The sequence below is a fragment of the Nerophis ophidion genome, linkage group LG03 (assembly GCF_033978795.1).
Source record: "Nerophis ophidion isolate RoL-2023_Sa linkage group LG03, RoL_Noph_v1.0, whole genome shotgun sequence".
NCBI classification, from domain to species: domain Eukaryota; kingdom Metazoa; phylum Chordata; class Actinopteri; order Syngnathiformes; family Syngnathidae; genus Nerophis; species Nerophis ophidion.
In genome coordinates, this window is record NC_084613.1 from 77,491,631 (window position 1) to 77,516,457 (window position 24,827).

Here is a 24,827-nt window from a genome sequence, read left to right on the forward strand (position 1 = left end):
AATCCGGGGAGATGGGATGTGAATGGAGGAGGGTATTAGTAAAGTCTTAAAGTTGCCTGGAGGTGTTGTTTTAGAGCGGTTTTGAAGGAATATAGAGATGCACTTACTTTTATACCTTTTGGGAGTGCATTCCACATTGATGTGGCATAGAAAGAGAATGAGTTAAGACCTTTGTTAGATCGAAATCTGGGTTTAACGTGGTTTGTGGAGCTCCCCCGGGTGTTGTGGTTATGGCGGTCATTTACGTTAAGGAAGTAATTTGACATGTACTTCGGTATCAAGGAGGTGTAGCGGATTTTATAGACTAGGCTCAGTGCAAGTTGTTTTACTCTGTCCTCCACCCTGAGCCAGCCCACTTTGGAGAAGTGGGTTGGATTGAGGTGTGATCTGGGGTGGAGGTCTAAAAGTAACCAGATTAGTTTATTCTGGGATGTTTGGAGTCTAGATTTGTACGTTTGTATGTATGAATAACGGTGTGTGTGTGTGTGTGTGTGTGAGTATATGTGTGTGTGTGTGTACAATATATTTGACTCCCAGTGTGCGTGGGAGCCGGAGTACGGCCCCAGCCGCCCAGAGAGACCAACCCAAACAGCAGGTGTGGCGCCTGTGTGTTGGTTTTAAAAGTGCTCTCCCTCTGGTCATCATATGAAATAACAAGTGTGTGTAAGAAATTGAAATGCGCTCCCTTTGGCAAAAAAATTTAAAATAAAATAAAATAAATCCATCCATCCATTTTCTACCGCTTATTTCCTTCTGGGGTCGCGGGGGGCGCTGGCGCCTATCCCAGCTACAATCGGGCGGAAGGCGGGGTACACCCTGGACAAGTCGCCACCTCATCACAGGGCAAATAAAATAAATATATATATATAAAGACATACTGTAAAAATGAAGTAAATAATGAAGATTAAAAAGTAATTACAAACCAAAAATTCCAAAAACTTTTTTTTTTATATATTTGCATAGTATGTATACATTATTAATGTTGTAAATACAAATCATTATCTATCTAGAAAGTGTGGTCCTAAAGAGGTAGGCTTTTTTCAGTGGTCTCAAAAAGGTAACAAATACAAGAAAAAGTGTGTGTGTGTGTGTGTGTGTGTGTGTGTGTGTGTGTGTGTGTGTGTGTGTGTGTGTGTGTGTGTGTTCTTGAGACATCAACAAGAAAACGTACCTTCCATATGAGGACCGGTGAATAAATTAGGACATAAATCATGGTCCCAATACGGAAAACTATTGCATCTAATAGAGAATGTCTCATTTGCACCCCGCGGTGGTGAAATCTACAAAAATTAGGGTGGTCCCAAACAAGGAGGGCTTTTTCAAAATGACTGTGTGTTGGTTTTAAAAGTGCTCTCCCTCTGGTCAACATATGAAATAACAAGTGTGTGTAAGAAATTGAAATGCGCTCCCTTTGGCAAAAAAAAAAATAAATAAATTAAATAAATATATATATAAAGACATTGTAATAAAGAAGTAAATAATGAAGATTAAAAACAAATTACAAACAAAAGAAAATCAAAATACTTTTTTTTTTATGTTTGCATAGTATGTATATATTATTAATGTTGTAAATACAAATCATTATATATCTAGAAAGGGTGGTCTTAATGAGGTAGGCTTTTTTCAGAGGTCTCAAAAAGGTAACAAATACAAGAAAAAGTGTGTGTGTGTGTGTGTGTGTGTGTGTGTGTGTGTGTGTGTGTGTGTGTGTGTGTGTGTGTGTGCGTGTGTGTGTGCGTGTGTGTGTGCTTAAAGGGGCGGGAAAAAGCAGGCGGATGAGTGACAGGCTCATTTGCATGGCAGGGCCTTGAAAAAGGGCTCTGCAGGTGCACGGCTCTCCTCACTCTCACAGACACACAGACACACGGACATCATCCGGAACATTCTCGGCTCCTTCTTCATTTTGTTTTTCCCCAACAGGACCGGACCGCTTGTTTTATATATACATTTTTTTAATTTTGTTTAGAATTATGTGAAGATGTTTTCTATGACCCGTTCGCAAAGGAATTTCTCTCCAGGGCATCATCCCATATGGAAACACTTTGACATGGAGACGTTTCCAGCGAACAACTACTGAAACCGTGCGGTGATGTCATCGCTGATCTTCGTGCAGCTCCTTCTTCTAAGCCTGAGGGCCACCCACATGACCTCTGACCTGAGGGCACAATGTCCAGGTAAGCCCCCGTCAACCTTTCTCTTCTCCTTTAATTGCTCTGGAAGCTAAGGTGAAGTGATTCCCCCGTTAATGATCATCCAGCGGCAGCTATTTATGGTTCCATCTGAAATTCCGGGAAAGGCCCTCCAGCCAAAATTCCTCTGGATAGCATTCGCATCGTCTGGAGGCGCAGCGGATAGAACGAGATTTGTTTTCATTTTATTCGCAAAAACCAATACAGACACCAAACAACAAGCATGTGTTATTATGATGTTATTTGGGCTTTATTGGCTACAATTAATCATGACACTTGTATATCAACCACACCCGGAGCCTCAACAACACCCTGGGCTGTTCTTCACACAGCAGGAATTCCTGCATGCATGCATGCTATGACATTATTTATTAGGTAATAGCAGGAGTTCCCACTTCAGAAGCTTTCATGCCCTCAAAAAGGAAGGCAGCGCCCACTTTTATGACACACAATCGTCTCCATAAAACCACTTTAATTGTCACTACAGAAAGATTGTTTTCAATTGAAATATTAAATGCCTAAAAAGCATTTTCCATTATGCCTGCAACTGTTTTGCAAGAGCACACAAACTTAAGAAGACATGTCTGTTTTTTTTTTTATGCTCGTGGGTTGTGCAATTGAATAATGTATTTGCATCTTTACAGTGCGAGAAATAATATTGAGTTACTTAAATGTAAGTCAAATGACAGGAAAATGTACAGTACATGCCAAAAAAAGGAAAAATTAAGTAATATGGGTAGTAGAATAGGGTTAATGTAAAAATAAAGTAAATTGTTTTTGGAAATGTACATTGAGGTAAAAACATTTTTTTAAGGTGAGTGAAATTTTGAATTTACAAGTATTTTAACTCATTTTTAAAAGTACTTAGCTGACTGACTTTATATATATATATATATATATATATATATATATATATATATATATATATATATATATATATATATATATATATATATATACACAGTACATGTAAAAAGTTTGGACATACCTTCTCATTCAATGCTTTGTCCTTATTTTCATGACTATTTACATTGTAGATAGTCACTGAAGGCTACATATACAATCCATTTATATATATATATGTATATAATATACACATTGTATATATGTGTGTACATATATGTGTGTGATGTGTATATATGTGTGTGTTCATATGTATATATGTAAGTGTGTGTGAATTTAAATGTATTATATATAGATAATATATAGCATCTATGCAGCAACCACTGAATTGAATTATATTATATGTATTATTGTATAATATAGTGTATATATATATTGTATATGTATAGGGGGTGGGACCAAATAAGTTTACTTCTTCCCACTCCATTTTGAGCCAATCTTGACATCTACAAAAGATTTGTCACATGTAATGTTTTCAATGTAGGTGTAAAAATAATGTATATATATATATTTATTTTGTATTTTATGTCATTCTTTTGTTTTGTTTGCATGGCTCAAAATAAACCATTCATTCACTCATTCATTCAGGGCATCAAAACTATGAATGAACACATGTTGAGTTATGTACTTAACAAAAAAAAAAAAAAGGTGAAATAACTGAAAACATGTTTTATATTCTGGTTTCTTCAAAATAGCCACCCTTTGCTCTGATTACTTTTTCGCACACTCTTGACATTCTCTGGATGAGCTTGAAGAGGTAGTCACATGAAATGTTTTCACTTCACAGGTGCGCTTGAAGCTCATCGAGAGAATGCCAAGAGTGTGCGAAGCAGTAATCAGAGCAAAAGGCGGCTATTTTGAAGAAACCAAAAAAAACAAAACCTTTTTTTCAGTTATTTCACTTTTTTTTTGTTAAGTACATAACTCCACATGTGTTCATTCGTAGTTTTGAAGCCTTCAGTGACAATCTACAATGTAAATAGTCATGAAATGAGGAGAAGGTGTGTCCAAACGTTTGGCCTGTACTGTACATACACACAGTCGTGGTCAAAAGTTTACATACACTTGTAAGGAACATAATGTCATGGCTGTCTTGAGTTTCCAATCATTTCTACAACTCTTATTTTTTAGTGATAGAGTGATCGGAGCACATACTTGTTAGTCACAAAAGCATTCATAGCTCGGTTGGTAGAGCGGCCGTGCCAGCAACTTGAGGGTTGCAGGTTCGATTCCCGCTTCCGCCATCCTAGTCACTGCCGTTGTGTCCTTGGGCAAGACACTTTACCCACCTGCTCCCAGTGCCACCCACACTGGTTTAAATGTAACTTAGATATTGGGTTTCACTATGTAAAGCGCTTTGAGTCACTAGAGAAAAGCGCTATATAAATATAATTCACTTCACTTTTATGAATTTATTATGGGTGTACTAAAAATCACACGGACAAAGATAAGACCTTCTGGAGGAAAGTTCTGTAGTCAGATGAAACAAAAATTGAGATGTTCGGCCACAACACCCAGCAATATTTTTGGAGGAGAAAAGGTGAGGCCCATTAATTCAAGGAACACCACCCTACCGTCAAGCATGGTGGTGGTGGTATTATGCTATGGGCCTGTTTTGCTGCTAATGGAACTGGTGCTTCACAGAGAGTAAATGGGACAATGAAAAAGGAGGTTTTCCTCAATTATTCAGGACAACCTAAAATCCTCAGCCTGGAGGTTGGGTCTTGGGCGCAGTTGGGTGTTCCAACAGGACAATGACCCCAAACACACCTCAAAAGTGGTAAAATAATGGCTAAATCAGGCTAGAATTAAGGTTTTGGAATGGCCCTCCCAAAGTCTTGACCAGAGGTGGGTAGTAACGCGCTACATTTACTCCGTTACATCTACTTGAGTAACTTTTGGGATACATTGTACTTCTAAGAGTAGTTTTTATGCAACATACTTTTACTTTTACTTGAGTATATTCATGGAGAAGAAACACTACTTTTACTCCGCTCCATTTATCTACATTCAGCTCGCTACTCGCTACTTTTTTTTTTATCGATCTATTAATGTTTGTTTTGGTTTTTCAAAGTAGGATCTACGCATGCCTGGGTTTCACCAATTACATGCAGTCACTGGTGACGTTGGACCAATCAAACAGAGCCAGGCGGTCACATGACCGTCACACGTAAAACCCGATTTAAGCAAGTTGAAAAACTTATTGGGGTGTTACCATTTAGTGGTCAATTGTACGGAATATGTAATGTACTGTGCAATTTACTAATAAAAGTTTCAATCAATCAATCAAAAGTGTAAAGGAAAAAAGACACTTTTTTATTTTCAACCGTACTTCCCGTCAAAAGCCTAAAGACTGATCGCACAGTTCCTGTCTTCACAATAAAATTGCCGCTCCATTGCGCCTGCGCCAACAAAATAAGAGTCTCCGAAAGCCAGAGCATACAAGCTAGCAAACGTCGGAGTTTGCCGCCAATGTATTTATTGTAAAGTGTATAAAAACGAATATGGAAGCTGGACTAATAAGATGCCAAAAACCAACGAGTTTCATGTGGTATTAGACAGAAAGGAGGAACTTTTTTTTTCTCCTCCATTTGAAAACGTGGACGTTTTCAGCACTATACTGTCTGATTCCAATCAATGCAAGTCATCAGAATCAGGTAATACACAAACTTATATTCTTGTCTTCATGAAAGATAGGAATCTATGTGTTAAACATGCATGTATATTCATTAAAACACCTTTAACATGTGAACAAAAACGGCAAAAAATATAAATTATATACTGTATTTATAAATTTATGTATAATCACCTCGACTTGGTCATTTATTAAGTAATTGATTAACTTTAAAAATCTTATTGGGGTGGTACCATTTAGTGGTCAATTGTACGGAATATGTACTGTACTGCAATCTACTAATACAAGTTTCAATCAATCAATCAATCAATCAATGCCTACTGAGCCTATGGTGCTGTTAAATTATTGTGGCTCAATGTGCCATATTTTTTTATGTTAATGTAGCATTATTTAATATATATTATTGTTTTAGTTGCTTAAGAGATATTCCTGGCTCTGAATTTGCTCATTGCTATTTTTATGTTTTTGTGCATTATTTGTTGCCGTAATCATTAAACTAACAGGTTACTCATCAGTTACTCGGTACTTGAGTAGTTTTTTCACAACATACTCTGTACTTTTACTCAAATAAATATTTGGGTGACTACTCCTTACTTTTACTTGAGTAATACATCTCTAAAGTAACAGTACTCTTACTTGAGTACAATTTCTGGCTACTCTACCCACCTCTGGTCTTGACTCAAACGTGTGGACAATGCTGAAGAAACAAGTCCATGTCGGAAAACCAACACATTTAGCTGAACTGCACCAATTTTGTCTAGGGGAGTGGTCAAAAATTCTACCAGAAGCTTGTGGATGGCTACCATTGCAGTGAAACTCGCCACATGTAAGCAAAAATGAACATTGCTGTACGTATACTTTTGACCCAGCAGATTTGGTCACATCTTCAATAGACCCGTAATAAATGCATAAAAGAACCAAACTTCATGAATGTTTTTTTGTGACCAACAAGTATGTGCTCCACTCACTCTATCACAAAAAAAAAATGACATTATGTCCTTTACAAGTGTATGTAAGCTTTGGACCACGACCCTACATTGATATCATTATCAAGATATGTATTATAAGATATTGTATCTCATTGTTATCTTTGGCTGCGGAAGGCATTAGATATCACTGTACAGCAAAACAAGCCGTCAAAAGGCCAGTTTCTTCCCCCAGGTTATCACTCAGATGAAGCTAAGCAGTCACAATGTCAGACTTGTTGCTGTGAAATAACCCTGAAACTAATCTGTCACTGTGGGTGTGCTAACTCATCTTCACTTCATCATCCTTTTTCTCTATTCACCACCGCACTATTATCGTATTAGCCTTGCAAGAATTAGTTACTGAAATACTCGTTTATCCATCCATCCATTTCCTACCGCTTGTCCCCTTCAATCAATCAATGTTTATTTATATAGCCCCAAATCACAAATGTCTCAAAGGACTGCACAAATCATTACGACTACAACATCCTCGGAAGAACCCACAAAAGGGCAAGGAAAACTCACACCCAGTGGGCAAGGAGAATTCACATCCAGTGGGTCGCCAGTGACAATGCTGACTATGAGAAACCTTGGAGAGGACCTCAGATGTGGGCAACCCCCCCTCCCCCCCCCCCCCTCTAGGGGACCGAAAGCAATGGATGTCGAGCGGGTCTAACATGATACTGTGAAAGTTCAATCCATAGTGGCTCCAACACAGCCGCGAGAGTTCAGTTCAAAGCGGATCCAAGACAGCAGCGAGAGTCCCGTCCACAGGAAACCATCTCAAGCGGAGGCGGATCAGCAGCGTAGAGATGTCCCCAACCGATACAGGCGAGCGGTCCATCCTGGGTCTCGACTCTGGACAGCCAGTACTTCATCCATGGTCATCGGACCGGACCCCCTCCACAAGGGAGGGGGGGACATAGGAGAAAGAAAAGAAGCGGCAGATCAACTGGTCTAAAAAGGAGGTCTATTTAAAGGCTAGAATATACAGATGAGTTTTAAGGTGAGACTTAAATGCGTCTACTGAGGTGGCATCTCGAACTGTTACCGGGAGGGCATTCCAGAGTACTGGAGCCCGAACGGAAAACGCTCTATAGCCCGCAGACTTTTTTTGGGCTCTAGGAATCACTAATAAGCCGGAGTCTTTTGAACGCAGATTTCTTGCCGGGACATATGGTACAATACAATCGACAAGATAGGCTGGAGCTAGACCGTGTAGTATTTTATACGTAATTAGTAACATAATACATTATGCCCTCGTTCATATTCGATTTAATTGTTGATATTATTTGTTTCTAATTGTTCGAATACAAGTTGGATATTTTTAAAAGGGATAATGTATCATGTTGTCGTGTAAACAAACAAAATCCCGTCACGTAACATAATATATAAAATATCTACAAAACCCAAAAAGTTGGCACGTTGTGTAAATCATAAATAATAACAGAATGCAATGATTCGCAAATCCTTTTCAACCTGCATTCAATTGAATGGACTGCAAAGACAAGATATTTGTCACGATCCGCGACTCGGATCGTTTATGGTTTTGCCTTTTGATATGTTTTTCATCATGTTTGTTTCTGGACTCTGCCGATCCTTGTTTGAGCATTTACCTCGTTTGTTTTAGTCACCATGGCAACGTATTGCGCTCCTCCTCACGGGCTCCTGTCACACACCTGTTTCTGATTATTATTTGTGTATTTAAGCCCACCTGATTCCTTAGTTCTTCCTCGGTCCATTGTTTGCTTTATGCAACAAGTCACGTTAAGTATTCTGTTCTATGTCTTTCCGTGCGGTCGGCACGTTATATTTTAGTACTTTTGTCTCCAGCTAAGTTTAGCGTTAGTTTCCCGTGCGTAGGCACGCGCTTTATTTTTCCACTTTTGTGTCCGTGTTCTTTTGTTTGATTATATTAGAAGCAAGTCTTACCTGCAATCCTGCTGACTGGTCGTTGTGCATCCACTAAGTGACAATATTTAATGTTCAAACTGAGAAACTGAATTTGTTTTGCAAATAATCTTTTACAAAAAATTTAATGGCAGCAACACATTGCAAAAAAAAGTTGGCACAGGGGCATTTTTACCACTGTGTTACATGGCCTTTCCTTTTAACAACACTCAGTTAACGTTTGGGAACTGAGGAGAGCAATTTTTGAAGCTTTTTAGGTGGAATTATTATTTCCCTTTCTTGCTTGATGTACAGCTTAAGTTATTCAACAGTCCGGGATCTCAGTTGTGGTATTTTAGGCTTCATAATGCGCCACACATTTTCAATGGGAGACAGGTCTGGACTAGAGGCAAGCCAGTCTAGTACCCACACTATTTTACTATAAAGCCCCGCTGTTGTGGCATGTAGCTTGGCATTGTCTTGCTGAAATAAGCAGGGGCGTCCATGATAACGTTGCTTGGATGGCAACACATGTTGCTCCTAAACCTGTATGTACTTTTCAGCATTAATGGCGCCTTCACAGATGTGTAAGTTACCCATGCCTTGGTCACTAATACACCCCCATACCATCACAGATGCTGCCTTGTGAACTTTGCACCCTAGAACAATCCAGATGGTTCTTTTCCTCTTTGGTCCGGAGGACACGACGTCCGCAGTTTTCGAAAAACAATTTGAAATGTGGACTCGTCAGACCACAGAACACTTTTCCACTTTGCATTAGTCCATCTTAGATGAGCTGCGTTTCTGGGTGTTGTTGATAAATGGCTTTCACTTTGCATAGTAGAGTTTTAACTTGCACTTACAGATGTAGTGACGAACTGTAGTTACTGACAGTGGTTTTCTGAAGTGTTCCTGAGCCCATGCGGTGATATCCTTTAAACTCTGATGTCGCTTTTTGACGCAGTACCACCTCAGTGATCGAAGGTCACGGGCATTCAGTGTTGATTTTCAGCCTTGCTGCTTACGTGCAGTGATTTCTCCAGATTCTCTGAACCCTTTGATGATATTACAGACCGTAGATGGTGAAATCATTAAATTCCTTGCAATAGCTGGTTGAGAAATGTTTTTCTTAAGCAATTTCTTCAGGCGTGTATTCACAAAGCGGTGACCCACGCCCCATCCTTGTTTGTGAATGACTGAGCATTTCATAGAAGCTGCTTTTATATCCAATCATGGCACCCACCTGTTCCCAATTAGCATGTTCACCTGTGGGCTGTTCCAAATAAGTGTTTGATGAGCATTTCTTAAGTATCTTGTCTTTGCAGTCTATTCAATTGAATACAGGTTGAAAAGGATTTGTATTCTGTTTTTATTTACCATTTACACAATGTGCCAACTTCACTGGTTTTGGGTTTTGTAAATATAGATATAAATGCTAAAAATACATTAGAGTATAGGCCAACTAAGCTAAAAATACTATACTGTAATGTTTCTTTTTTTTAAATAATAGATAAGGTTTTGTAACATTAGAAAGACAATTATACACATTTTATAAAGACATGCACCTGGGGATAGATTGATTGGCAACAATAAATTGGCCCTAGTGTGTGAATGTGAGTGTGAATGTTGTCTGTCTATCTGTGTTGGTCCTGTGATGAGGTGGCGACTTGTCCAGGGTGTACGCCGCCTTCCGCCCGGTTGTAGCTGAGATAGGCCCCAGCGCCCCCTGTGACCCCAAAGGGAATAAGCGGTAGAAAATAGATGGATGAATGGAAGAAAATCTATATAAATATCATTTAACAGTTTTGAAACATATTCGAGGTAAAAAAATATATACGGTTCAAGGTAAAATAATCATAGTGTAATACAATCATTAAAATTGTGTATATAATTATACATATTTAATGGGAAAAACACACATACAGTATCGTACTACTACTGATTCCCGGGCGTGGCCACCGCTGCTGCCCACTGCTCCCCTCACCTCCCAGGGGGTGATCCAGGGTGATGGGTCAAATCCAGGGAATAATTTCGCCACACCTAGTAGTAGTATTAAATTTTAATACTACTACTACTACTATTACTACTACTGCTACGATTTTAGTTTTGGCCCAGCGATGAGATGGCGACTTGTCCAGGGCTTAACCCTGCCTTCCGGGATAGGCTTCAGCCCCCCCGCAATCTTTACAACATGCGGCCTAATAAGATTTTCAATCCGGCCCGCCGGACGTTCTTCATCATTTTTTTTTTAGACCTTTAACATCAAAAACTGTAGCCGCCATTATGATGTGCAGTGCTGTTTTTAAATTATTGTAAGTCTTGAATTATAGAAAGTGTGTCAATGGTTGAAATCTGCGCTTTTGGGTGTTGTACGAGTTATTACGGTAATCTTCGTCACAGCAGCTCAGAGCAGGAACAAAGCAGAGTGGGCGGGGTTTGTTTTCAGGGCAGCCAGAAACAGATGCGGAAGCACATTTGAGGTCCTCTCCAAGGTTTCTCATAGTCAGCATTGTCACTGGCGTCCCACTGGATGTGAATTCTCCCTGCCCACTGGGTGTGAGTTTTCCTTGCCCTTTTTTGGGTTCTTCCGAGGATGTTGTAGTCGTAATGATTTGTGCAGTCCTTTGAGGCATTTGTGATTTGGGGCTATATAAATAAAGATTGATTGATGATTGATTGATTGATTTTTACGTGATAATATATCATATTTTAGGTGTTTATTACACTTTGCATTCTTAATTGCATATTTTTTTTTTTTTTTGTATTGATTCTACACAACAATTGTTTTTTTGTGTCACTTTTGATATGGTTTTGTCATGGCTTACTTGGTTTTTTTTTTTTTTTGTTACGACTTGGAAATGAGAGGACCCAGATGCAGAGAGGAAGTTTCCAAAAATAACAGCTTTTATTTTGAAATAACTTTTTAACCTCCGGTAAAAAAGTATTTCACAAAAATGTATACAACGTACGGAAAATAAATCCGAGGATAAACACTTAACTCAAAAAAATCACTCCAAAAAACGAGGAATACTACTTTAAGAAACTAACCTAACAAAAATAGAATATCAAGAAGAATTAACAAAAAGCGCTCCAACAGGAGGAAAAATAAACTCTAATGATATACACAAATACAATATCTATGAATAAACAAAAAATCACTCAATGAGGAAATAAAACGAAATTTGGTATAACAAAAAACTCACCAATTAGGTCGACGAAGGAAAACCAAGGACGCTCGAAAAACTCTAAATTTCAGCAAAAAATAACTGCTATGATCAAAAATTAGGGAGAACAAGAAAAAACAGGAGCAAGGCAAGGAGGGAATCAAGGACATGAACACTAGAGGGGGGGGGGGTGTTGCCCACATCTGAGGTCCTCTCCAAGGTTTCTCATAGTCAGCATTGTCACTGGCGTCCCACTGGATGTGAATTCTCCCTGCCCACTGGGTGTGAGTTTTCCTTGCCCTTTTGTGGGTTCTTCCGAGGATGTTGTAGTCGTAATGATTTGTGCAGTCCTTTGAGACATTTGTGATTTGGGGCTATATAAATAAACATTGATTGATTGATTGATTGACGATAGAAAGGCACGATAGACGAGACGATCTGGCAAAGGACAAACGGGGAAGTGAGCTTAAATAGGATGTGGGAGTGATGGGGAACAGGTGGAAACAATCAGGAATCAAGGATGACGTCAGACTGGTGACACAAGAGGAAGGACCCGTGATCTGAAACAAGAGGGTAGCTTTTCAAAATAAAATACGTAGATCACAAGAAAGAAAAACAAACAAGACTTCCCTCACATTTTTTGTTTTGTGATTATTGTTTTGTATTGATCAAGCCCTGTAATTTGTACTTATTGTTTTCATTTTTAAGTGTGTACGGTGGACAGGCCCTCGGGAGGTGATCTTGTGATCACTTCCTGAGGATCCTTGATGCCGAGGAATATTCATCCATTTTTGCTGTGGTCTGGATCGCCTGCTGATCATTAGCCGCAGCAGGATGGATGGACATATACAGTGGAGCAAAAAAGTATTTAGTCAGCCAGCGATTGTGCAAGTTCTCCCACTTAAAATGATGACAGAGGTCTGTAATTTTCATCATAGGTACACTTCTACTGTGAGAGACAGAATGTGGGGAAAAAAATCCAGGAATTCACATTGTAGGAATTTTAAATAATTTATTTGTAAATTATGGTGGAAAATAAGTATTTGGTCAACCATTCAAAGCTCTCACTGATGGAAGGAGGTTTTGGCTCAAAATCTCACGATACATGGCCCCATTCATTCTTTCCTTAACACGGATCAATCGTCCTGTCCCCTTAGCAGAAAAACAGCCCTAAAAGCATGATGTTTCCACCCCCATGCTTCACAGTAGGTGTGGTGTTCTTGGGATGCAACTCAGTATTCTTCTTCCTCCAAACACGACGAGTTGAGTTTATACCAAAATGGATACATGGATGATACAGCAGAGGATTGGGAGAATGTCATGTGGTCAAATGAAACCAAAATAGAACTTTTTGGTGTAAACTCAACTTGTCGTGTTTGGAGGAAGAAGAATACTGCGTTGCATCCCATGAACACCAAACCTACTGTGAAGGTTTGGTGGCTTTGGGGCTGTTTTTCTGCTAAGGGGACAGGACGATTGATCCGTGTTAAGGAAAGATTGAATGAGGCCATGTATCGTGAGATTTTGAGGCAAAACCTCCTTCCATCAGTGAGAGATTTGAATGGTTGACCAAATACTTATTTTCCACCATCATTTACGAATAAATTCTTAAAAATTCCTACAATGTGAATTCATGGATTTTTTTTTTTTCACATTCCGTCTCTCACAGTTGAAGTGTACCTATGATGAAAATTACAGACCGCTGTAATCATTTTAAGTGGGAGAACTTGCACAATCGGTGGCTGACTAAATACTTTTTTGCCCCACTGTATATATATACATTATTTGGGTATCTTTTCTAATAATCCTTGAGCCTTTAAAGTTTGAGTGCACCTCTCTCCTCAAGTGTGTATGTGAGTGTGTACGAGTGGATGTGTTTGCGTGAGCAAAGTATGACTGTTTAATGTCATTTTAACTGTAAAATCTAATAAAATATATTTGCATGTGTTGCATGTTTTTTAAACATCTGTTGCGTTTTGCTTGATTTTAAAAGAGGCACAACTGTCGAGGAGCTGGTCTGAGAAGTAAAAGGGGAGCGACGTTCATATGTTGTTAATATTCAGTGTTTTATTGTTCATAGTTAATATTGTATATCCCACTTTCTTTATTTTCATGTACATTTTGGGTGTCCAATTCAGTAAAAAAAATGGACGATTCCATTCCATTTTTTTTGAGGTCGTCTGTTTTTAGAACTCTATCGGACATTGGGACTTTTGGTATTAGTGTTCCTGGAAAAAAAAGGGACCCAAGAACACATACTGAACAGCAGATTTTTAAAGCTAAATGTGTGTATATTATTTATACACACATACACTTTGGCCCCAGACACATTTTTTGAGTCTGAGAAGTAAAAGAGGAGCGACGTTCATATGTTGTTAATATTCAGTGTTTTATTGTTCGTAGTTAATATTGTGTATCCCACTTTCTTTATTTTCATGTACATTTTGGGTGTCCAATTCAGTAAAAAAAATGGACGATTCCATTCCATTTTTTTTGAGGTCGTCTGTTTTTAGAACTCTATTGGACATTGGGACTTTTGGTATTAGTGTTCCTAGAAAAAAAGGGACCCAAGAACACATACTGTACAGCAAATTTTTAAAGCTAAATGTGTATATGTCATTTATACACACACACACACTTTGGCCCCAGACACATTTTTTGAGTCTGAGAAGTAAAAGAGGAGCGACGTTCATATGTTGTTAATATTCAGTGTTTTATTGTTCATAGTTAATATTGTATATCCCACTTTCTTTATTTTCATGTACATTTTGGGTGTCAAATTCAATAAAAAACTGGACGATTCCATTCCATTTTTTTTTGAGGTCGTCTGTTTTTAGAACTCTATTGGACATTGGGACTTTTGGTATTAGTTTTCCTAGGAAAAAAAGGGACCCAAGAACACATACTGAACAGCAGATTTTTAAAACTAAATGTGTATACATCATTTATACACACATACAATTTGGCCCCCAGACACATTTTTTTTCTCTCAATGTGGCCCCCCGTGTCAAAATCTTTGCCCAGCTCTGCCTTAAAAGGGACAAGCGGTAGAAAATTGATGGTTTTACACTAGTTTAGACCACATAGCAAATTAGAGGGGAAAAAAAAGATGAACAAAATAAGTCTGAGTGTTTTGTTATGTAAGAAACGGTTTTAAGCATTTCAAAGCATTTTTCAAACCCCATGAGAAGGGGCCAAGCAGTCCAAAGAATGTTCTGTGCAACTGCATCACTACTGACCTGCCTTTACTTCAATGACATCCAGATGTGGCTCCTCTGGACCTCCTGTCTCTTGTCCTTGAGGACACCTCCAGACCCCTGCCAGGGGTGCACGTGAGACCCTCCGGAGGTGTGAAGGGCGTACAATTTTCCAGGCCCCAGGCTTCCTCTCACTTGTTGCTCAACTGCCAGCTTTTCCCCAAAGACTTTTCCATCGTCGTGACGCTAAAATTCGCTCGCTTCGCACACGAGGTGAGCAAAAAGCAAACACGTCAAGTGCGATTTCCTGACTGCCTCGTGATACATTGTGATGTTTTAACTTTGCAATCCTTTGGCTTTCTCGGGGAATTTTTGCAGTTAAGTCAAAAGTTAGCATCACTGTCATAAGTGGGAGAACACTTTATTGTTTTGCTTTTTTGTGTACTTTTTGTTAACAGTTTAGGTTAAAATGTGCCTTTAAAGCAGGGGTGTCAAACTCATTTTAACTCAGGGGCCGCATGGAGGAAAATCCGTGCACACCCGGACTATTAAAATCATGGCATTAAAACTAAAAAAATAAAGACAATTTCGGATTGAAAAAAATAGAACAAAGACATTCTGAAAATAACAATAAAAATACAGAAAAAAATACCAGCAGCGATAAAGTTTAGATCCATGAAGGAAAGAAGAAAGTGAATGAATGTTTATAATTGAATACATTTACATATGCATAAGAATGTGTTTTCTTTTATATTATTTTTTTTTGATGGATTAAGTAACATTTATGACAACCTTTTTCCAAAACACAATGTGTTTGAATGTGAGTGTGAATGTTGTCTATCTGTGTTGGCCCTGCGATGAGGTGGCGACTTGACCAGGGTGTACCCCGCCTTCCGCCCGATTGTAGCTGAGATAGGCGCCGGCGCACCCGCGACCCCAAAAGGGAATAAGCGGTAGAAATGGATGGAGGGACGATATAGAATGTGAGATATAACAGCATAATGCATACATTTATCATTTGTTTTCAAAACGATTACAAAAAAGTGGGACCCCATTTTTATGACTTAATTAGTTTCCCCAGGACCCTATTTTGAAAATTCCTGATGGAGTTTTGGTGTTTGCAAAACAGCAGCAGCCTTTGGGCCGGTTCCAATTAGTAATGTCCGATTATGGCTTTTTTGCCGATATTCCGATATAGTCAAACTCTTAATTATCGATTCCGATATCAATGGATACCGATATATACAGTGGTGGAATTAACACATTATTATGCCTAATTTTGTTGTGATGCCCCGCTGGATGCATTAAACAATGTAACAAGGTTTTCCAAAATAAATCAACTCAAGTTATGGAAAAAAATGCCAACATGGCACTGCCATATTTATTATTGAAGTCACAAAGTGCATTATTTTTTTTTCACATGCCTCAAAACAGCAGCTTGGAATTTGTGACATGCTCTCCCTGACAGAGCATGAGGAGGTTGGGGTGGGCGGAGTTTATTGCAGCATCACGGAAGAGTTAGTCCTGCAAGGGGTTCTGGGTATTTGTTGTGTTGTGTTTATGTTGTGTTACGGTGCGAATGTTCTCCCGAAACGTGTTTGTCATTCTTGTTTGGTGTGTGTTGACATTGTGGCGTATATTAGTAACGGTGTTAAAGTTGTTTATACGACCACCCTCAGTGTGACCTGTATGGCTGTTGACCAAGTATGCGTTGCATTCACTTGTGTGTGTGAAAAGCCGTAGATATTATGTGATTGAGCCAGCATGCAAAGGCAGTGCCTTTAAGGTTTATTATCTCCCTACGTCCGTGTACCACTCCGTACAGCGGCGTTATAAAATGACATAAATTTTACATTTAGAAACCGATAATTTCCAATATTACATTTTAAAGTATTTATCTGCCGACAATATCGGCAGTCTGATATTATCGGACATCTCTGGTTCTAATTCCAATCAAATATAATCCCGAGGGCCACAGATAATTCATTCATGAGCCAAATGTGGCCGGCGGGCCCGGACTTTGACATCCAGGCTCTAAAGGTTAAGAAAAAAACCTGTGAGACCCGTTGGGTCGCCAAAATTTTATGTTAAAAGTAAAAGTAAAATGTTTTTCCATTTACAACAATGCACTGTAAAAACAACTATCGTAGATTTTACAGTACAAAGTAATTGGCAGCTCAGTCCACAGAATTTTACTGTAATGATAAAAGTACCGCTTTTCCATTTGCAGTAAAATTACTGTCGAGCTTACGATAAAAAACTGGCAGCCGAATCACCAGAATTTTACTGTAAAAAACTAAAAGTTTTACCATTTTTCAATTTAGAGTAAAGGACTGTCAAAACAACGGCTTTAGATTTTATGGAAAAGTCACCAGAATTGTACTGTAGAAGTAACCCAGCAAGCACATGACATTGATACAAAGTTTATTACACTTATATGTTTTTTGTTAAAATTGACTTCCTACCAATGTAGCAAAATACTTGTGTTTGAAAATTGAGACAACATTGAATAAACCAAGTCAAAAAGCATGTTGTTCCAACCTTAGGTTTGACTTAATTCGACAAGTTCTCAGTGTTGTTTCAATGTCTTGCGCCTGCTGGGAACAGTGTTACCAATTTTCCATTTTACAGTATTTCACTGTAATTGCAGCAACTGTGGATTTTATAATGAAACACATCTAAGTAAACAGAATTGTACAGCTCAGTCGCCATAATTGTATTATAGAAATAAAAGTCGTATCCTTCTACAGAGTGGCAAAAAAGTATTTAGTCAGCCAGCGATTGTGCAAGTTCTCCCACTTAAAATGATGACAGAGGTCTGTAATTTTCATCATAGGTACACTTCAACTGTGAGAGACAGAATGTGGAAAAAAAAATCCAGGAATTCACATTGTAGGAATTTTAAAGAATGTATTTGTAAATTACGGTGGAAAATAAGTATTTGGTCAACCATTCAAAGCTTTCACTGATGGAAGGAGGTTTTGGCTCCAAATCTCACGATACATGGCCCCATTCATTCTTTCCTTAACACGGATCAATCGTCCTGTCCCCTTAGCAGAAAAACAGCCCCAAAGCATGATGTTTCCACCCCCATGCTTCACAGTAGGTGTGGTGTTCTTGGGATGCAACTCAGTATTCTTCTTCCTCCAAACACGACGAGTTGAGTTTATACCAAAATGGATACATGGATGATACAGCAGAGGATTGGGAGAATGTCATGTGGTCAGATGAAACCAAAATAGAAATTTTTGGTATAAACTTAGCTCGTCGTGTTTGGAGGAAGAAGCGACCGGAATGAGAATCAGCACTTCCAAGTCCGAGTCCATGGTTCTCGCCCGGAAAAGGGTGGAATGCCATCTCCGGGTTGGGGAGGAGACCCTGCCCCAAGTGGAGGAGTTCAAGTACCTCGGAGTCTTGTTCACGAGTGAGGGAAGAGTGGATCGTGAGATCGACAGGCGGATCGGTGCGGCGTCTTCAGTAATGCGGACGTTGTACGGATCCGTTATGGTGAAGAAGGAGCTGAGCCGGAAGGCAAAGCTCCCAATTTACCGGTCGACCTACGTTCCCATCCTCACCTATGGTCATGAGCTTTGGGTCAGGCTGAAAGGATAAGATCACGCCGAAATGAGTTTCCTCCGCCGTGTGGCGGGGCTCTCCCTTAGAGATAGGGTGAGAAGCTCTGTCATCCGGGAGGAACTCAAAAGTAAAGCCGCTGCTCCTTCACATCGAGAGGAGCCAGATGAGGTGGTTCGGGCATCTGGTCAGGATGCCACCCGAACGCCTCCCTATGGAGGTGTTTAGGGCACGTCCAACCGGTAGGAGGCCACGGGGAAGACCCAGGACACGTTGGGAAGACTATGTCTCCCGGCTGGCCTGGGAACGCCTCGGGATCCCCCGGGAAGAGCTAGACGAAGTGGCTGGGGAGAGGGAAGTCTGGGTTTCCCTGCTTAGGCTGTTGTCCCCGCGACCCCACCTCGGATAAACGGAAGAAGATGGATGAATGGATGGACAATTTAAAAAAGGAGTGTATTCAGTGACTTACAAATTTATAATTGGTGTCTTTTGGCTTTACTGTGATTGACTTCTTTTTACGCTTGAATTGAAAATCACGCATTAAGTTAAGTTTTGCTTTCACATTTTGGCGTTAATATATAGACCTTGTGTTAGCGACTTCATATTCGATGCACATTAAAAATAACGCATTTCTCCATTCACCCTGCAGAAAAGCGAGTACATCTTTTCCTTAGTAGAGCCGAAGAGAGCAGAGCAAGGACCCGAAGAGAAGGAGAACGAAAAGGGAAACATTTTGCAAAAGAAAGCTGATACGGACGTCACCAGAGAAGAACGTCGGCGTCTCGTCTTAGGACTGCGGCTCTCAAGGAACCGACTTTACCTGCACTTTAAAGGTCAACGAGGGGTGATAGAGCAGTCTGTGTCCCGGGGCCCCCGCCTGGCTGATAACCGGTGGCACACTCTGGTTGTGACCATTTGCGATGGACAAGTCAGGCTCACCGTGGACTGCGGCTTGCCACGGGAATTGTAAGCTTTTTCTTCGTTTGTTTTTGAGTGTCAGAGTTATTTTGTGTCGAACCCCAAGATGCAGAGAAGGAGGGAGGCATTTTGCAGGAAAACATAGTTTAATTTAAAATACTAGAACTGGAACAAACAAAGGGTACAAACAAAAGCACACACGTGGGTGGATTTAACAAACTAAGGGCTATGAACAAACAAATCGGAAGCAGGGAACAAAAAACAGTAAGCTACAAACATCTACCAAATATAGCTTACCGCTATGCTGCAATCACACCACCAGTAGGAATGACAAGTAGAAAATGACATTGACACTCAATAATCCAGCCCTGACTGGAGGAGAAATACAGGTCTTAAATAATGGCTGGCTGATTGATCCCAGGTGTGGCCAGGTGCCAATCAGCCACAGCTGAGGGTTACACAGCACTCAGGGAGACAAACAGGAAACAGAACCAAAATAAGAGTGCTGACAGGAACTAAAGACAAATGCAGAGGAAAAACTAAGACATCGACCAAAACTGTCAGGGACAAGCCTGACATTGTTAACCTTTCTGTTTCGTCTGCTTCAATGCGTGTGCCCTGTGGAAGTGGTTCTCAACCTTTTTTCAGTGATGTACCCCCTGTGAACATTTTTTCAATTCAAGTACCCCCTAATCAGAGCAAAGCATTTTTGGTTGCAAAAAAGAGATAAAGAAGTAAAATACAGCACTATGTCATCAGTTTCTGATTTATTAAATTGTACAACAGCGCAAAAATATTGCTCATTTGTTGTGGTCTTTCTTGAACTATTTGGAGAAAAAGATATACAAATAACTAAAAACTTGTTGAAAAATAAACAAGTGATTCAATTATAAATAAAGATTTCTACACATAGAAGTAATCATCAACTTAAAGCGCCCTCTTTGGGGATTGTAATAGAGATCCATCTGGATTCATCAACTTAATTCTAAACATTTCTTCACAAAAAAATTAATCTTTAACATCAATATTTATGGAACATGTCCACAAAAAATCTAGCTGTCAACACTGAATATTGCATTGTTGCATTTCTTTTCGCAGTTTATGAACTTACATTCATATTTTGTTGAAGTATTATTCAATAAATATATTTATAAAGGATTTTTGAATTGTTGTTATTTTTATAAAATCTCACGTACCCCTTGGCATACCTCCAAGTACCCCCAGGGGTACGCGTACCCCCATTTGAGAACCACTGCCCTGTGGGATACATCACTCAGCACAGTACATCAGCCCTGCTTCAAATATCTAGCACCCTGCAGGAATATCACCACAGTAACCCGGCATTATTTGATAAATGTCTCAAAGTGGAAAGACCCTCTGGCTTGTGCAGAAGTGCTCAAACACTCTTCAATTTAATATTAGCATTATGGGTTGTATTAATAATGATCTTAATGCTTAGTTGTGGGGAGTAACGCGCTACATTTACTCCGTTACATCTACTCAAGTAACATTTGGGATAAGTTGTACTTCTAAGAGTAGTTTTAATGCAACATACTTTTACTTTTACTTGAGTATATTTATAGAGAAGAGTATATTTACTCCGCTCCATTTATCTACATTCAGCTTGCTACTCGCTACTGATTTTTATCGATCTGTTAATGCACGCTTTGTTTGTTTTGGTTTTGTCAGACAGACCTTCAAAGTAGGATCTATCACATGCCTGCATTTCACCAATCAAATGCAGTTACTGGTGACGTTTGACTCCGTTTCACCAATCAAATGCAGTCACTGGTGACGTTTGACTCCGTTTCACCAATCAAATGCAGTCACTGGTGACCTTTGACTCCGTTTCACCAATCAAACAGAGCCAGGTGGTCACAAGATTAACTGCACACTTTTTTTTTCATTTTTTTATAAACCTTTAAGAATAAATTTTAACATTTACAAACAGTTGAAAATAATAAACAAAGTTACTACAAAAACAGTATAAAAAACGTACAAAACAGCGCCAGGGGGTTGTAAATTCAAAGTAACTAAAATAGAATGCAAAAAATATATGCATATATAAAATAAGAAAAGTGCAAAGCCATAGGCTCACTCAATCTCAGTAAATAACTTAAATTTGGAACACAGCATCATCGTTTTCACAGCTTTTTGGTTGTTAGAGTGTTTTAATGTAGAGTTAGTTCTAAATCTTTTTTAAAGGCACAAAAAACAGGTCGGGTATTGAGAAACTTACATTTATGAATATAAAACTTAGCCAATAGTATAATGAGGTTGCAAAGGTAAATTTCATTTTCAAATTTTTTTTCAATACGGTTTAAAACCAAATATATATTATTTAATATATATTATTGTTTTAGTTGCTTAAGAGATATTCCCGGCTCTGAGTTTGTTCATTGCTATGTTTATGTTTTTGTGCATTACTTGTTGCCGTCAACAGGTTACTCATCAGTTACTCAGTACTTGAGTAGTTTTTTCACAAATTACTTTTTACTTTTGCTCAAGTAAATATTTGGGTGACTACTCCTTACTTTTACTTGAGTAATAAATATCTAAAGTAACAGTAATCTTACTTGAGTACAATTTCTGGCTACTCTACCCACCTCTGTTTGCATTAATTTCCCCCGCCGGTACTTGAAGACAATGTATTTAAACACGCAAACAGAAATGTGTGAGGGATATCAACTTTGCCCCCAAAAAAAAAAGGAAGAAAAAGAAATCATCCGTTACAATTTGAGCTAGTTTTTAATTATGTAAAGAATGAGGATGAAGGAAGTAACATTTTAATGTGAATTCATTTCATTCCACTCTTATAGCAAAGTTGATGTTAAGTAGCTGTAAAGTCATCATCCTTTTCCTGTTTTACCATTTATGTCCTAGCATTTTGTTATGTTAAGTTTTATACTCACTGTAGGTTAAGAAATTGAATAAAACCCTACACCAGAAAAAAACAACTAAAAACTAAACTGTACTGTTAGTATCAGAAAAGGCACGTACTCAAAATACTCCAAGTCCCAGAATGCACTGCGGTAGTAGTGTCGTCGTGTCGCTGCCCGCCGCTTCTCTGTTGATCATTAGAGTCATTTCGTTATTTGAATGAAGTTTAATTGGTAATTTTATCACATAAATCAACTTTGCACTTGTCATTTTGAAACACATTAGTAAGTACAGTATTTTTGTTGTCTAAAATCGTGTTGTTACCCCTCGTGTCATTTTGGGTTAACTACGGCGGCCTTTGAGGCTCCAAACAATGACAATATGTAATGATTAATAAGTTTACTTTAAATTTAATACAATTATGTGTATGTAATTGATCGTTGGAGATGTAAAAAGGTTCAATATGGCAAGAAAAGAAATTCCACCGTTGATTTGTAGTTTTAAAGGGGTCATATTGTGATTTTTTTTCAACGTTTAAAACACTTCCTTGTGGTCTACATAACATGCAATGGTGGTTCTTTGGTTAATATTTTGCATAGATTATTTTTTACAAACCGTTTTCAAGCCGCTAAGTTTGAACCATACGCTACTTTGTATTAGAAATGGCAACAGCGGAGGATGCATGTGCGTGTACGAGCCAGTCTTCCCCACAATAAGCGGATAGAGAAAAATAAGGAGCTTATTGACTAAAGCGCAGTCTACAATGGCGGATTCGCGCCATCACAGGTCAGAAAACCTCACAGGACAGAGCAAATTCCAAACGTCCGGTTTCTATAAATATATTTAAGAAAAAGTAAGGCCAGCAACACTCGTGTCCTTGTAATAATTTTAATACAAACTGCGCAGGCGCTACTAAACTGTCAGGTTCAAACACTAATGACATCTATTAAACAGACAAGAAGCAAGGAATCATGCAGAGACAGAGTTAAATTTTGCTCAATGAGGAGAGACATATTGGGCTGTACACTTAGTTACAGTTCCAACCTACGCTCTAAGGTACAGCCCACGTCCTCCACTATTTATTCGGGAGGTCCCTGGTTACATCACTGAGGCTGCTTCTGAAGGAAGTGGGGTAATTTCAGCAGCCCCAATTAGACACAATATATGATTATTCATTAAATGGAAATGTGCTGACATTCGTGATATCGCCCTGTCTCTGCTTTGTTTGCGTTAAGGCACTCGATGTTCGCACTTGGAAGTCAGCAGGTCGGGTCTGGGCATAAACACTGATACGAGACGACTCGCAATCCTGGATTGCAAGTTGTCCCTTAGCACAGATAGAAAAGTACAACTTCAGCTTAATTGATAGTTACTATAGCAACAGCCATTAAGCATAAGAGCTGTGTGATAATTTATACATAATTATTCTAACACAAACACAGACTGGTTTCAAAAATGTCTTCGTCAGTATGCAATTTTTTAACAGGAAGTGGTGCATTTAAGTAGTCACAGCTGTGGTCAATCAATTGACATAATAAATCACGAACAACTTCTAAAATTAAAGTGCACAAATAATAGACGGAATGGAAAATTGTACAAAATAAGACTCAGTACAGTATCATAGGGAAATAAATAAAGCAATAATGCGAATGGAACTGAGATAGGCTCCAGCAACCCCCCGCCACCCCAAAAGGGACAAGCGGTAGAAATGGATGGATGGATGTGGTCGTCTTCTTGCAAAACACTACCTTTTTGGACCACTGGCGCCGCCAAAATCAACCAAAACTTGTACAAAATAAATCAAAGACTCAGTACAGTATCATAGGGAAATAAATAAAGCAATAACATTTTTTATAAAGCCCATCCCTCCGTCCATTTTCTACTGCTTGTCCCGTTTGGGGTCGCGGGGGGTGCTGGAGCCTATACCAGCTGCATTCGAGCAGAAGGTGGTGTACACCCTGGACAAGTCACCACCTCACCGCAGGGCCAACACAGATAAACAGACAACATTCACTAGTGTAAATTTAGTGTTGCAATGAAAAAAAAATCATATTCTTTAAGTACTCTTTTTGCCGTGAACCTCTTTATTTTAATTTGATTAAGTTTTTAGGAGAGCGCGTGTTTTTCCTGTATTTTACTAATATTTTTGCAATGCTTTCAAGGTTTGATTTTTACATTTTCGGGATTTATGCAAATCCCAAATACACAAAATCTGCTACCAATAGGTAAACAAACTTGGTTTTGCATAACAGGGCCCCTTTAATTGACTGTCATCATAGATTTGCTCCTGACTTCAACAATAACTCTTGTGAAAATCTTGTCTTTTTTTGGCAAGCAGCCATTTCTCCAAGCCCTTCCCCTCAGACCTCAACTTCCAAGGTTCCTTAGTCCACATCGGCAGTCGAGGCAGATGGAAAGGCTTGTTTTCAGTGAGTCTCAGCATTTTCTCTTTGTGCGTACACTTTTTGTTGGCCACGCGATACAATTTGGTCCAGTTGAACTTGCAAAAG

General features: G+C 39.0%; 1 protein-coding gene across 1 annotated transcript in view; it reads left to right on the plus strand.

The window, feature by feature from the left end:
- Positions 1-1,814: 1,814 nt before the first annotated feature.
- LOC133550073 (thrombospondin-type laminin G domain and EAR repeat-containing protein-like) overlaps positions 1,815-24,827 on the plus strand; it is a 47,951-nt gene continuing 24,938 nt past the window's right edge. Inside the window, exons 1-4 of the mRNA XM_061896113.1 lie at positions 1,815-2,174; positions 15,014-15,219; positions 19,169-19,485; positions 24,656-24,746. Coding sequence (XP_061752097.1) covers positions 2,090-2,174; positions 15,014-15,219; positions 19,169-19,485; positions 24,656-24,746 — 699 coding nt within the window. The 5' untranslated portion in view covers positions 1,815-2,089. The remainder of the gene's footprint in view (positions 2,175-15,013; positions 15,220-19,168; positions 19,486-24,655; positions 24,747-24,827) is intronic.